This window comes from Lineus longissimus, chromosome 5, assembly GCF_910592395.1.
Source record: "Lineus longissimus chromosome 5, tnLinLong1.2, whole genome shotgun sequence".
Classification (NCBI taxonomy): domain Eukaryota; kingdom Metazoa; phylum Nemertea; class Pilidiophora; order Heteronemertea; family Lineidae; genus Lineus; species Lineus longissimus.
Window position 1 is genome coordinate 21,178,743 of NC_088312.1, and position 16,064 is coordinate 21,194,806.

The following is a 16,064-nucleotide window of genomic DNA, read 5'->3' on the forward strand; positions in this document are numbered from 1 at the left end:
CATATCTACACACTTCAAATGGGATCAAACCAAAGGAAATCAGGAGATCAAGTATAATAGACAACTAAAAGTTTTGGGAAATATCAGTTTAAAGTACAACCAAGCAAAAAAACAATGACATATACTATAAATGAAGGTGAAAGCTCTTTTTTTTAATTCCCTCACATCCACCAGATGCTCTGGAGCCGGTAAGCAAGTCTATAGCCCACTTGCTACACATTGGACTTCCATGTATTAACATGCAACTGTTTTGTCAGGAAATCCTTGTACAACTTGTACATGAGAATCAAGAATATTTCAAATACTAAAACCAGGGAATCCAGCTTTATCAAAAGTGTAGATGAGCATGATTATATCACAATTCAATATGTCCAATAAGTCGGTCTCCAAGGTGCACTAAACAAATGAGTTATGTGTTACCAAGTCTGAATGAATCCATTTTAAATCCCACATGTCATCGAATAGATAGTAATACTAGTTGTCATCACAGATCTGAAAAGATGGAAAATATTTCTTAAAGATAAACACCGCAATTGTGAGAAGATTTCAGAAAATGTATGATTTACTCAAATGAGTCCAAAATGTTACCAGTCATGAAATCGATAACCTTGTAGCACTATCACTCCAGGATCAGAAATATCGACAGCTTTCCAAATGGAGACGTCAACAGGTTTACTTTTGATAATCCTATTACTGGGGTGGATGTCACCAACTGTCATTAGAGAGCACCTTTGGTCTTTCTTCTCACTCTCGTCAACCTAGCTGTCTTATCATGCAAGCTAATGAATGAAGATTCTCTTCTTTGCCAACTTATTTAGTCGCATCAATCAAGCCTGTGAAACAACGAATTGGGTCTTCATCAGTCGCTCCTTGTCACCCAATAAAATTCCAGGCCAGTGTCTCTACCTGGCCAGGTTGCCTTGATCCTTTGTCTTGAAATGAATTCAAAACACGATAATTTACCTTTTATTGGACGTTTCTTTCAGATCATCATATATTGAAGCCAAGATCTCTCATACACTTCTTGTGGGCTTCTATCTCAGCACTGCAAGCTGCCTCTCCTTTTTCGATTATGCTGAAAATCAAGCCAATATCTTTATGGTTAATCTACAACCAGACAATAAAGAATATTTCTTATATCAGCTGATGTCTAATAATATTGTGTATCAAACTTGGCAATAACTCTCAAAACTCATGATCGAGTGAGTGTCAGTGGCTTTTGGCATGGTTTTGTACATCACCATAACACTGCAATCAACATATGCTAGTATTTTTCATATAACATCAAACATACATGATAGGATATACACACATGTAGGGCTATGTTATGTATTGTAGGCCTACATGGCCTATGGACATCCACATAATGGTCAAATGAATTAATGCAAGTCATATTCCATACCATGCATCTCTGGGTTTTTTGGTTTCTGGACAAGCACAACATGGTTTTAACTTCGGTTTTTCACTCGAAGGGGCTGCTGCTGCTGCTGCCACTTTCTTCTCAACAGAATCAGGAGACGACATAACTGCGCTAACTGACATTACAGAATGATAGGATGTTGTGATGTAACGAAAGACAAAAACGTGTACAGAAGGTTATTTAGGTCAAAGTTCAAGGACGAATGTGAGGTCAATTTTTCAAGATGGCGGAAGCAGAACAGATTTTGGATCAGGTTGGTCCACAAAGTCATAATTTCTTGCTATTCCCAGGGTTATTTATGGAATCCGTACCCTCCAAAATTTGTAGAAATTGCTCAAGAATACCAATATATACTTTAATAACGTACATCTTGTGTAGTTGTAGAAAGATTCGTCCAAATGTGCTTAGATTTTTCTTTTTTCTCAGTGGCGCCATCTCTTTTCTGTTGTAATGTTGGAATCAAATATTGTCCTTGCTCTCAATTCGGTCCCAATCAGTCTTTGCAGTCGTCATGACATGTCCCTTTCCATTTGTATACAAAAATCAAAGTGTGGTACAGGTAAAGCAGACATGGCGAAGTTTGCTGACGGTCGCAGTGCCACTGTCAGTGTGCCGTGCAGTGAATTCTACTTTCATTGTCCATTTTAGTTCGACGAAGATGATGTGGAAGAAGACACTCCCCTGGAGAAACGAAAGAAGTTGTTTTCTAAAGAATGTAAGTATGTGTGGAGAAGAGGGCGGCATGGTCCAGTTATGATAAGGAGACAGGTCAAAACAGGGTTTGCTACCTGATAATGTTGGTGACCTCAGGGATTTACTTTTTTCCTTGTACCCAGGTCATTCGATGCCAGGAATAGCAAAACTAGTGTGAAATGTCCTCCCTAACCTTTGATAGCTCAGCCTTATTCTGTATACTTTGGTCAATTTGACCCCAGAAGTGAATAACTACACAGTATTTGATTTGATTGACCACCAGTTACTGATTTTTTTCTACATTTTCTTAAAAATTCTGTCCCTCTTTCAGTGCGCTGCATGATGTATGGATTTGGTGATGACCAGAACCCCTACACAGAATCTGTGGACCTGCTGGAGGATCTTGTGATTGAGTACATCACTGAAACAGTGAGTTTATTCAACATCCATGAGTGGGTGTATACGCGAGTGTGGGGGGAAGGTATCCTTGAAGCTTGCACCATTTGGGACCGAGCATGAAATCAACAATGAGACTTCATTAAGTAAAGTGACAATGACCCATTTGATCTTGCAAAGTTGGGACAATTATTGTTTCCATGTTCTCCCTCAAGATTATGAAAGCGATACATTATTGTCACATGATTTGATTCTTTCTTCTCTCTCTAGACAAAGAAAGCTATGGATGTTGGACGGCCCGGTAAGATTGCAGTCGAGGACATTATCTTCCTGATACGAAAAGACCCCAAGAAATATTCGCGAGTGAAGGAACTTTTGATGATGAACGAGGAACTTCGAAAGGCCAGGAAAGCCTTTGATGAAATTAAATATGTACAGACAAAGTGAGGTGCTGTCAGATAACCTTTGAAGGTCATACATGGACTGTATTCAATAGTGGATGAAGTTGTCGGTCTGCTGGAATTTGGAAAAATATCAGAGGGCACGCCTTTCCCCTGGTCTGTTCATGTAAATGGAGAAAGACCATGATTGGACTGAATTCGTGTACCTTGCCTATATCCCAGGGAGAATAGGATTGAGAGGTGCAAGATGGAAATAGATTCGAGTACAAAGTAGATTGGTTCAGTACTTGCAAGTGCAAAATAGACTGGTCCAGTACTTCTTGTGGGTACAAAATAGACATGCTCAATTCTTGCGAGGGCAAGAAAATCTGACCTGTCCCTGCCTACCTGGGCCCAGTTCCTCAATTTACAAACACCTTGTTAACATATCGCTAATTGAGCAACAGGGCCCTGAAGAATATTCATAGAACAACTGTCAAACATGTAACTTTACTGTCAGGATTTGTGCATCAATTCAAAAGAAAAGTTCATGTAAATATCACAGTAATTTTATTCACAACAATTATTAAAGAAAACATCTTTTTTAAATCTAGTATGGACATTATTTATTTGCGACAATTTTAGGGAGACACCTGACATGCCTTCTAGGCATGTCGCACCGCTAGCCCTGGATTCATTCAGCATACAAAAATATATTGCTGGACGGAATATTAAAGGCTAACAAGCCTGGAAAGTTGTTACTTTTTTTGCAAAGAACTTGTGCTACAGTATGTACCAACAACAAACATACAACCCGGCCAAAATTCAAATTTTAAAGAAATATAAATAATGGACGGAATCGCAATGGACAACTATCAGGAATACCCACTTCGAAAACTTGGCTCAGATGACACCAGAAAATAGGGAGCATTGCAGTGCACTGCATTGTGCTGGGTACATCATAGAATCCCCATAGATGAGTCGCACTTAGACTCGCACCCAGCTAGGGGTAGGTTACTGGTAATGGTCCCAGAGTAAAATTTGAAGTGTCCTTACCACAAAAATTAATTTTCATAATTTTCACAACTAGCATTGTCACCACAATCATTGTGGAAAAGTTACTTATTTTTCAATGAATAATTCAATTTAAGAACAATCCAAAAGCCAAAAACTCGCCTATTCACGAGACATATCACGTATTTAGTGATTAAGTATCAACGTTACACTACATTACCAAATACTTACCACACAAAATGTACACTCTGTTCTAGAATAATGAATACCAACCTTGGAGTGCTCTGGAAAATTATCCAAATGTTCCTCCAAACATTTCCCAAGACATCGGGGAAAAAATGGGTGCCAATCACCACAACAATGGAGATGAAAACTCCATTTTTTAAATCCTCACAACCCTACAAAATACAAATTTACCACTTCAATTATGACACATTTTGTAACCTTGAGGTTTGGCTCGATTGACTAATGGAAACTACGCAATATTTTTCAAAAAAGATGCCCAAAATTTTTTCAAGTATTGAAAATCAGTGTCTATCTATCACAACAATGGATTGGAAAATGTCTGTAATCCTTCGTCCCTGAATCGTCATAATTCCATGGGATGTACCCATCCTATGATATGTACCAGTTCCACTTCCCAGACTGATCATCATCGTCCTCCTCTTCCTCCATGGGATCCTCATAACGATCACGGTCATACGTGGAGATAGTACTCACACTGACAGTACCACCTCCTGATCGCATCGTTTGCGATCGGGGACTCTCGGCTGGCCGCGACAATAAACGTTTCCACACTCGCCTACAATTTAAGAAGTATCAATAAGCAAACATTGGATAAAAGACAGTAGAGGAAGGCGTTGAATCGGCGATGTTAGCAGAAAAATAAAGGGCTTATCACTGATAGAGTTCTACTTTGAAGAGAACAGTTCTAAAAACTCCAAATCCTAGGGTCAGTGGACGGTATGTCATGATAATAAAGTAATCATGTAATAGGTCTGATTAGCAGGAATTTAGAACAGTTCTCTTCAGAGGACAACTCTCATAGGAAACGTCCTGAACTGTTTCAATTGATAAGACTGCAAGAACAAAAATAACATCAAAATCATGCTAAACCACAAGTGCTTCTTCGTTTTCAAAGCACACAAAAAATTAAGAGAGCTAGAAAATAATAGATAAGAACACAATGTAACTGCAGAAAAGGTAAAAATTGACACATTTTCTGAAAACCAACATTCGTGAACACAACTCACCATCACCAAGGCTTTCTCCGACTCTTGTATTCTGATCACAGAAATAACCATGCATCAATACACATAACGACTGAATCAACACCCCCCCCCCACACACACACACACGAGGTGGACTGAGGGGGGATGCACAGCAACAATCTTTCTGATCACAACTTCTGTGGTACTTTTCCTCTTGTGACAGTACACTGCGACAAGTTTCCTATCACCATTTTACAACTTTTTCAGATGCACTATTACCAATTCGGAACTTTGGAAGGAAAACGTCAAAATATCTTATTAGACTTACTGTTCATCAGCGTCACTCGTGTCAGCCTCCTCGAGAGCAGCCTCTAGCTCTTTTTCCATGTCATGGGCATTCTTCTCAATCAGCTCAATCTTCTTCAAGCGTTTCTGATTTTCAACCTGCCGAAATCGAAAAACAAAAATCAGTTGGACGAACAGGTCATATACAAGAACTACTCACTAATCTTATTTGCCACATTTTTCACATCTTAACATCAAGTTCTACCATTGCCTATTCTGTTTTTGCCAAAGAACCGCAGTGCGGTGCAATAAAACAAATTTGTAGACATCGCAAAGCCAACATGCAGAATCGTCGGCCATATTTTCTCAAAAATCACATCCGCCGGCCAGTTCAGGTGGAAGTAACCCACTCCGAGGGTCACTAACTTTGGCCTGGCGCGAGATGAGGCCCCAATACCAAATAGAACACAGTGGCGCTTATTTGCGCTAGTAATTAAACATGCTCATTGTGGTAAGAGCTGCCACCTTTGGTAATAAAGTCCCTTCTTAAAATACCCTGCTGGAATACAGACACAGCCGCTGTCAACAATAAAGTTACCTCCGTTTCCTTGAGGCACTGTTCAAGTTGAGAGCAGACATTTGCCGGGACGTAATGTTCGCGAAGGTTGTGCTGTATGGCCGCGATCTCATCAAGTCTCGCCCATATCTTTGACTTCGTATCCTCAATTTTCTCAGAGATGGTCATCTCTGGCGGTTCTTCCCGATATGCGACCCTGGCATATGAATCTGGTTTCTCTTCAGGTTCAGACGGTAGAGACGCGATTAGCCTTTCTTCTGCAATTTCTTGTCGTAATCTGGGAAAAAATCAAACACTTTAAACTTTAAGCAAGAAATTTTTAAATATCTTCAGTTATGGCAGTCAACATATACAAGCTGTAAATAAGTTTGCTGTTTTTGCAGTGAAATAATGTCATTTAATGATGTCAATCGACTAGTGATGTCCAGGTCACCTGTGACTGCACTCCAGTTGGAAAGTTCTTACTTAGTTGCATTGCACATTCTAACTGCTCCACTCCTGGCCAAAAGTCCGATTTCACAGCACTTTTCCATGGATAGGTCTTTGCTCAATGTGCTTCATCATCCCAGAGTCTTCCAGGCATGTTTAGGTGCAGCTAAGCAATCATATAACCTCTGAATTGGGGAAAGAACTAAGTGCCCCAGAAGGGAATATGAAGACACAACCTCTCAGTCAGAAGTCCACTACTCAACCAATACCCCCACTGTACTCCCTCTTACCTGGAATTTAAATCTAATAGCTCCTCTGCTTGTCTCTCCTTCTCCATCAATATCCTCCGCCGTTCCTGAACAAGGCCAGGTCGAGACGTCCCCTTAGCAGTCAGCTGCTCTATCTGATCTTGCAGGATCTTATGCTGTGGTGGATTAGAGTCCAGTAGGTAGGAGATATAACCGTCATACTCCTTCTGAAAAACAAGAGGGGAAACAAAATTGTAAAGCTACATCTGAATTGGTATAAAATTGTAATTGGCAAACTGGTATATGTTTGATTTTATCTCCTAAAAATGGATGTGAGAAAAAAAGGTCAACTCTAATCATGGAAAACTGGGCATAAATCTGCCAGAAATTAGTGTACATTTTTTTCTGGTGCTCCTGTGTCAAACCAAATAGGTTATCATACACTGCCTCTTCCAAATCCAAAGAACTGGACAGATACCAGACAGAAACATGTCTGAGCTGAAGTGAATCTGATTCGAAATTTCAGGACATCATTTTTCACTCGGAGAAATTGGTGCAACCTTGATTTTTCTTAAGATGTAACCAAAAGCCGGAGAATCTGAATTCAGATCATCGAACACGTCACTGTAGATTTGAAGCCGATGGAAATTGGGGCCGAAGTTGTTGCAATCTAAGCATCTTAGTTCCTGAAATGTAAAAAAGAAGGATTACAGAACTGGTCTGAAATTGGAAGAAAACCAATGAGACATCACTATCAACACAATGAACAAACACTAGCCAATCTTGACTTGAAAGCAAACTTGTCTATAACCTCAAAAACGAAGACAAATTATTCTAAACTTGACAACAACAAAATTTTTACCAAAAAGATGCTTTGTATGTACTGTACTTCTTTCAGATTCATGATTGGGTGGTTACGATAATTGTTCAAACAAAATATTAACCATACCCATGCTGACACTAGTGATAGCCAAAGAAAGTCTGTGTGGGTGAGGCCATACTCCACATTTGTCCAAGTAGAATCGAGTACTCACCTCTTTTAATTTATTTTCTAAGTGTTCAACTGCTTTGATCCCCGACAATACGTTTTGTTCCATGGCATCCTGCTTTCGCAGAATCTTACTTTCAAAGTCCTGGAATTTATTGAACTGGTCTCGTTTTGTCACACCAGATAAATGACTAGAGACAAACTGATGTTTCAACTTGGCTAAGTTACGATCGCGCAGCGCACCCTGCGACACCGGTTTGTTTAAATCATCACAATCATCTTGCGACATAGAAACCGATTCATGAAATCGAGGCGTTGGTAACATAATCTCTGGCAAACGAACCTCCTCGACTAAAACATTATCACTGAGGTAAGAATCTTTTCTTTTCTGTTTTGACCCGATTGAAGACAGCGTCCCTGATTGTTTAGTTTTTGGTGTAATCGGGATAGTACCATGAGTTCCAATACTGAAGCTCAATAATGTGTTATGCATCCTGTCGGGTTGGAGGCGATCAACTTTAGGTTTTGGTAATTGACTCCGAGGGAGCAGTGACTCAGGTCTCTTTTTGGAATTGTCCCATGATCGCCTTGACGATTCCTCTGGAGGTCTGTGCAGTTTCGACTCATTCAGATGTCCCCCTGAGAAGTCATAGATGTCCTTTCTGTGGGCGACCTGTACGGCTTGGAGCATCTCATGGAGACTGCGCTCCCTCAGCGGTCGTGATGACACCCCACTTGACATCTTGTGTGGCGGTACACTCAGTCTTACTCTAGTCTTAGCCTTAGGCCCTAAGTCTTATTCACTCAGATTTTAACCTGAAGTTGCAAGAGGAATACTTATCAGAAGTGCTATTACGGGTTGTTTTTGATTACTTATTAGATTGTTGGAAGCATATCAATTTGTACGATCCCTGTAGCAGTATAGGCTACACTATTACTAATATAAATAGGGCCCAAGTAGTAGCCTACAACATGTATCATACTGTCTACTTACTTTAGTTTAGGGTCGTGACTTGTTTCAAAGTATTTTTACATATTTATTCAATCATGGACCATGTGATTTCTATGATGTAGATGAGCAGTATGCTTTATATTAACTTTTCAACCCTATTCATAGACAAAATATATCTTAAATTGATCAGTAAACAACAACAAAAACTCACATTTTCCCTGATTTTTGTGAACAGCTGCCGCCATTTTGTTACTAAGGTAAATAATTTAGTTTTAAAGGCGTTTCGCAGACGGCAGCACTTGCACTTGACCTAATTTTGATATAGATTTTCATTTTTACATTCCGCTCAAGTTGTTTTTTATATAATCCTAGATGAAATGTCAAAAACAGATGCATAAGAATGTTTTATATATCAAGTTGGAACTGTACAATAATTTTGAGATGAAAAATCTGCAGTTTCATTGAGCTTTACCTGCACAATGAGATGTTAGTTACGAGGCCCATGTCTGAAATGTTGTGGAAAGAAGCTCGTAGACAAGGCTGCGAATTGTGAGATGCTTTGACCAAGTCGGTAGATTATGATGCATGTACTGGAATGACGTATCAGAGAGAAGTTAGCTCAATCCAAGGAAAAGGGTCAGGGTGGCTGTTTTACGAGGCCGATGACCAAGCTGATGACAGTTGCTGTCACAATTATGCTATAAAAATTGTAGGCTGACTTCGAAGAGTATGTGCTAACAGACATTAGTCACATGTCAATTTGACATACAAGTAGGCCTACTTCCGATTTGCAGGATCCCCCTGATGTGCAATTCAACACCACCAAACTGATGAAAATCTGTAGATTTAGATTGATCCTAGTCCAGAGATCAAGGGTTCCTTACTCAACCACATCAAAGCAGACCTGACCAAATTGATCTTGATCTGTTTGGTCACGCGAAAACCTCCTCATTGTCACCACCATAATACCAGATGAATATCTGATAATACCCATTGAGCACATTAACACCTTCAGCGCCGAACCACGTAGATCTACGTGGCTCAAACCCCCCTCCCCTTTGAGCTGGTTATCGGAGTCTCATGGACTTCATGAAAGAACTACGCCATCGCCATCTTCAGGGCAAGGTTGGCACTGAAAAGACACAGTACCTACATTGCCCTGAAGATGGCGATGGCGTAGTTCTTTCTGAACTACGGCAGCGACGGTCTTTTCAGTTCCAACTGTGCCCTGAAGATGGCGATGGCGTAGTTCTTTCATGAAGTCCATGGGATCCGATAACCAGCTCAGAGGGGAGATTTTGGCCACGCAGATCTACGTTGTTTGGGCGCTGAAGGTGTTAAGATCAAAATCCCCCTTGACAACACTTGTCAGTTTGCCTGGTGTTTGATCTTCATCTGATCAGAACTGCGTGAATTTTCAACACGCCTGAGACGGGCACACAAATCAAGAACACAAAGAAGAGATTGGAGTAATAAATTGTTTTATTGCCAAGTAGAAAAACATGAAAGTTTCCTAAAGTGTGGCATTTCAGAGGTGCAGCTTCAGAAAATGCGATAAGAATGTAACAGGCAGTGATAACATTCATTTCTGCCACTTATCTCTAAATGAATTTGGACAAAGAAAAAGAATGCATTCAAATATATTTGACGAATGTGAGGCAAATTCAAAGAGTTGTGAAATGATGAAATCCCCTTCAAATTATTTCCTTTTTTAAAATTTCACAGAACTTATGCAAACAAAAGAAAATTGAATTTTCACCTATCTTTTGCAAGTTATGAAAATGAGCCTCTGAAAGTGAAAGAATACATGATTTTCAATTGTGAAATAAAATGAGATTCTAGTTCTAGATCCGAGGTATGATTGTAGATGTCACCTTTAAAATGCCTTGCTAGCTCAAATTTACGAATCCCCAGCCCTAAGTTCCTCAATTGTAAAACATATTTTGCAGTACAAAGAATCTAGCAAGAGCACAGGCAAGTCACCTTCAGACAAAGAAGTGTAAGGGGCAATTAACCTCAATTCAGCCTCGGCCCCGGACCCTCATTCCAGACATCTTATTTTCCACAGTTCACAGATAACAATTTCAAAGGAGATACATGATGAACCACTCAATTTTCACATAATTTTCCGTTTAAGTACAACAGGTACAACACCTATAATTCTACAATATGATGGTTAAATGACAGTTACACATAATTTGTACAGTTTCAAAGACACAAAATATTGACTAAGATAGTACTTTGTAGGCATCGTTGGCCAATACTTAAGTTCTCTCTTCATCCAAAAAATGCTGCAATGGCTTAGGAGTTTGTAAGCTGAACCGAGGAGATGCCTACTTTTCCCCTCTAAGTGAATATATCCCATCTTAAGTTTCTTTCATACAGGTTTTTCAAGGTCCTACCTTTTCATGTCATGGATAGCAGATCACCCAAGCATCATTCGTAATGGTTTATTACAGTCAAAATACCATTAGAACATTAAAGAGCTTCATGGTAAATTGTGGTGAAACGACCCCAAAAGGCCTGTATCCACTACAGCGACCAGAGTGGAAAACTGTGAGGTTTTCACAGGTATAATTCTGACGTAAGTTACACGGACAGACCACATATGCCTGTGAAAATGGCAAATAGTAACGGCAAAACGATATCGTGGATACAAGCCTCGGAGTCTAAAATTTATGTCAGCCTGCGTGATGCGCCATCCATGAGGGCAGAACACACGGTATTGAAATAAAGAAGACACGATATAACGCATGATCATACGCGGTACAAAAAGACTGAGAGAAAACATTCTGCAATAACACAATATCAAACACACATGATTCCGATTTCATTCTTCTCCAATACCTGATTCTGGATGTAAATACCCGTACCGGCATTGCTCAACTTAACTCTGAGTGTCAACCGGTTTTTACAAATTGATCTCAACTTTTGTGAACACTTTTCATGTCCTTTACTCGAATCCTGAAAGTGCCAAGAGATGAAATCGGACTCATCTTTGTGTTTTTCTAGAATTTCAACATAAAGACTATATTCCTTTTTCTTTATCCCACACATGAACACAAGCTTAACTCGATTTTTTGAGTAGTGAAATTTCATATGATCAATTTTTTTCTCTCACCAAGCACCAAGCATTATACATTTTATCATAAATCGAGTATGAAGCCATATTTCCAGTAATACACCAGAAGGGTTTTTGGGACACGCTGTAGAGATTTGCACTCTCATTATTATTGGAAGCACCATATCTGATAAGTTATTTTTCATCATATAATAATTCGGAAGCGCTAAATTCACTTCAGGTCTATCAAGAAGTTCCTCAACATCAAATTTAGAATAATTTCCTTGTAGTTTCAGCAAAAGTAGTAGATTTACAATTTCCCTTGCGTAAAGACCCGGACCTCCTGATATCGTATTAGTGGAAATTTGGCGTTGTAGATAATCCAGTTAACCCTTTGTCACTGGCAAGACAAAATATCACTTGAAGTTTATACAAAAGAGACATCATAATTACCGACAGCTATCAAACAATTAGAACTATTTCATGATCATATATTTTCATACACGTTTACGATTCCAAGCGACAAACAATTTTACTGCACGATAATGTTTACATAAAAGCATTGTTGTTCGAAAACCAAGTCAAGTCGATTAATGTAAGGACATTAATGGTATAACGTGTTTGCCAAGGTCTGAAGGTCATCAAGGTCAAGGAACTCTTCTCTGTGACCCCTGGAACGTTGGCCCAGGTAGGACTGGGTCGACATGGTATCTGTTTACACACTAACCAGACCTTCAGAGCAGATTAATGATGATGCGTGAATTCTCCAGTCTGTCCCAAATTAAGTAGACCATGGCACAATTGCACCAATCACAGGAGGTCTGTATTCAGCGCACATTCCCCATTGTTCTACTTAACTGGACACTGACTGCAGGAAGCATTGTAACTACACACACCGTGTACAAAATCTATAAACAAATTCTACAGGGAATTTGGCTACATGACATTATTTGTGACAACTTTTAAACACTTTTTAAAACAATTCCTATAGCAATCCAGGTGTATACATTTATGATAATAAGACACTGATGATGATGACTCAAGAAGAATGGCATATTATGTTAAGGTGTCAAGCTATCAATTTTTCAACCCAATATTTAGTTGGTGTCAAATTTTGGGAAGAACAATTTAACAGTTTCAAGTAGAAGCAATTTTGCTGCAATGTAAACTTGTCTCGATTCAGCTTCGACAACTCCACTTAAAAAACTCTGCTAAACATAACATCCCATTAATCACCAAAACAAAAGAATCCATATTTTTCGTTGTATGAAAAAGAACATTTGTATTGAATATTCGATTCTATAATTTGAGATCACTAACCATATAAAAGTGATTGTATCGTTCGATAATTCCTCCATAAATCTAAGAAGAGAAATGAATAATTTCAATATTAAGAGTCAGATTGTCGATAAAATTATAAGTATAGTCTCAAAACTAAATCTAAAATTTACCATTAAAGGCACAGTCAACAGGCTAAAAATTTGAAATTTTGCTCTATAACTGGAGAGGGTCAACATACAGAGTGACTGAGCCTTTAAGGAACCCAGTTTATACTAAAGCAAAACTAGGTGGGCATTACATTGGAAATTGTCTTTCTTAAACTAAAATGTCAAGAAGGAAAAAGTTCATCCGCTAAAACCCTTCTTCAAAACAAATCTTCAAATGATAAAATTCGGAACTAAATGCCTAATATATGAAATGGCATGATATTTCGCCACAAATTCAATCACGCCACTCCACACAAATTGTTCACCTCTTGTCTCCAACCACTAGACTTTCACCACTTCACCTGAACAGTCACTGATCCACTAACTCCCTCCCTTCAAGCCTTGCATAGTGGCTCCCTCCTATATTACCTGAAAAAGAACAGAAAAATTAGCAAATAATAGTAGTACGTCCACTACATGGAAACGCCGGCGTTTTTAAACCCCGGGGATAAGGAGCCTCATGGCCTAGTGGTTTACACTGCTGGCCACCACGCAATAGGGCCCGGGTTCGATCCCCGGGAGAATCCATGATCGTATGTCTGGATGAACCGGCGTGGCTTTCAAGGAACTAAAATTCCTGGCTCTTCACAGTCCTTCGAATGAGACTCAAAACCGAGGTTCCTTGTACCTGGTGTCTATGCCAGGGCAAGCTAAGACCCCACCAAGTGAGAAACATGAGTAGCTTGCGTGGACTCTATCTCTCTCGCCAAAGTCGGACCACTAGGCCAATAAACCCAATTGGCGCCTAACCGTAGTGGCACGCAGGATACGCTCATCCCGCCTTGGAGGAGGATTACTCCTAGGAGAATGACCCCTCCAAGTGCAGAGCGAACGCTGAAGAAGAAGAAGAAGAAGAAGAAGAAGAAGAAGAAACCCCGGGATACTCCGAACCAGAAAAAGCCCGGAGAAGACACGGCGAGGACTTACACTACATACAAAGTAGTTACTTAACACGGCGACAGATAGCATGGTTTATCTGTACTGTTACCTTTTGATGCATGCGCAGTGGTAACCACGCTGCCTGTCGCCAGGTGGCGAACTAACTAACACCGGAGTTTTTGTGATTACACTACTTAAAACGCCGTGCTTAATTTAGCCCCCATTTAGCCCTGAATCCATCGCCGTGACAAGAAAACACCGGCGTTTTCTAGCGCCGGCGTTTTTCGAGGGGAAAATTAACAGGTGTAAGCGCAAAAACCCCGGACCAACACCGGCGTTTTATGTAGTGGACGCGACACTATTGTAATGAACCACAGCCACTGCAAACTTCCACATTTTCTCAAATTGCACAACACTCAAACACCACACCGCATACACCGATCTCGATGGCCTAGTGGTTAAGGCGCCCGCCTCGTGAACGGAAGGTCGAAGGTTCGAGGCCCGCTGGTAACCTCTTTCCGATCCGGCCAGTTGGGTAGCCGCCAGCTAGTTAAATATAGGGTACAAACTGCCTTCTCGCCAGGCGCCTGGCATTAGAGATAGGAGTTTGGAAGTGAAGAGTGTCTCATAAGCCAAAAAGCTGGCTGGCCCTTTCATTAGGGGTGACACTATAATAAACAAACTTTTACACTCTGCACCAATTATAGAAAGCTTACATGGAGTGTACAAGTGTCGTACATGCGAACCCTCAGCTTGTGCATGGAGAGATCACCTCATTGTTCTAAACAGAGATATTAAAGGCCCACGGCATTTGTTAAAATTTGAAATTTGTAAACGAATTTGAAAATTTCTAATTGCGTAAATACGTACTAATTATAGATTTCAGTACTGCCGTTGTGTCGACAGATATACAAATACTATACATACCAAGTTTCAGTGAATTTGCATGCATAATAACACTAACAATGCCATACTCTATGGTCTACCAGATAAGACCCTGGCTCCTTTGCAACGTGTGCTAAATTCTGCTGCTAGGCTTGTTTGTCGCCGCAGGAAATTTGACAGCATCACCCCACTGCTCCGCGAGCTCCATTGGCTTCCTGTCAAGGCAAGAGTCGTTTACAAAATTCTGACTCTTGTACACAAGACAGTAGTGAGCAGTGGGGGTCCGATGTACCTGTCAGATTTGCTGGTGGCGACAAGCGGCTGTACGAGGTCCACCACGTTCAAGGCGCTTAAAATCAAAAGAAGTAAGTCCAGGTATGGTGACCGCAGCTTCTCATGCTGTGGCCCATACCTGTGGAACAAACTTCCTGTTTCCGTCAGGGCTCTACCAGAAACATCATTTAAGAGGCAACTCAAAACTACCTTGTTTGAGGACTATTTAGGGGGGGGTGGCGCCTTGAGCGTGGTGGACCACGGAAAGGCGCCCAATATAAGTTTTTCAATTCATTCATTCATTCATTCAATTCATTCATTCATAACTGCACTATGGCATTGTGTATAACTGCATTTCTATTTTCCTGGAACACCAATAATAATGGACAGCGAACTCCTTTAAACAGTGTTAAGACTGACTTACCATCTACTAGTTGCCATCCCCCGCCTGCTCAGAGTCCTCACACGCCATTATCTTCACCGCCTTCTTCTCACATCGCTGGTTCCCCTGTCCGAGCGTGATTTCCCTAATTTTCTTCTTGACACCGTTCAAGCAGGGACCATACTTCTCCCACGGTCCATACTCGCACACTACAAGGTAACAACATCAGTGCAAGGTTTCTTTTAAGTTTTTATAGCATGATCAAGACAGAAGACAATGGTGAACTTCCCTCACACTTTTGGTAAACCGGCAAAACCTTACTTCTACAACAGCACTCTTGTAAGTGAGTAAGTTACACTTGCAAGCAAATGCCTTGTCTCCTCACTGTGGAAAACGGCAGCTAGTCGTCAAGACAGGAGCATCATAATCAATTAAATTTTTACAGCTGACTGAAAATGCTGAATGTTCATTATCAACTCCCAAGCGATATGGGGTAATCTGAAA

At 40.3% G+C, this 16,064-nt stretch overlaps 3 protein-coding genes across 3 annotated transcripts in view; 1 reads left to right on the top strand and 2 right to left on the bottom strand.

Moving 5' to 3' along the window:
• The first annotated feature begins 1,637 nt into the window (after positions 1 to 1,637).
• On the top strand, positions 1,638 to 3,498 carry LOC135488769 (transcription initiation factor TFIID subunit 13-like). The gene is made up of 4 exons (XM_064773565.1): positions 1,638 to 1,673; positions 2,069 to 2,135; positions 2,445 to 2,542; positions 2,780 to 3,498. The coding sequence occupies exons 1-4, from the start codon at positions 1,644 to 1,646 to the stop codon at positions 2,954 to 2,956; spliced, it is 372 nt and encodes a 123-aa protein (XP_064629635.1). The 5' UTR covers positions 1,638 to 1,643; the 3' UTR covers positions 2,957 to 3,498.
• On the bottom strand, positions 3,449 to 8,842 carry LOC135488766 (uncharacterized). Its single transcript, XM_064773563.1, has 7 exons — positions 8,805 to 8,842; positions 7,688 to 8,457; positions 7,214 to 7,339; positions 6,696 to 6,880; positions 5,998 to 6,253; positions 5,443 to 5,558; positions 3,449 to 4,705 (listed from the first exon to the last, which is right to left on the bottom strand). Exons 2-7 carry the CDS (start codon positions 8,381 to 8,383, stop codon positions 4,519 to 4,521), a joined length of 1,566 nt encoding a protein of 521 aa, XP_064629633.1. The 5' UTR covers positions 8,384 to 8,457; positions 8,805 to 8,842; the 3' UTR covers positions 3,449 to 4,518.
• Positions 8,843 to 10,057: 1,215 nt separating this feature from the next.
• Positions 10,058 to 16,064, bottom strand: part of LOC135488768 (uncharacterized) — a 38,886-nt gene continuing 32,879 nt past the window's right edge. The window contains exons 8-9 of the mRNA XM_064773564.1: positions 15,603 to 15,769; positions 10,058 to 13,510 (exon numbers count right to left, since the gene is read on the bottom strand). Coding sequence (XP_064629634.1) covers positions 15,609 to 15,769 — 161 coding nt within the window. The 3' untranslated portion in view covers positions 10,058 to 13,510; positions 15,603 to 15,608. The remainder of the gene's footprint in view (positions 13,511 to 15,602; positions 15,770 to 16,064) is intronic.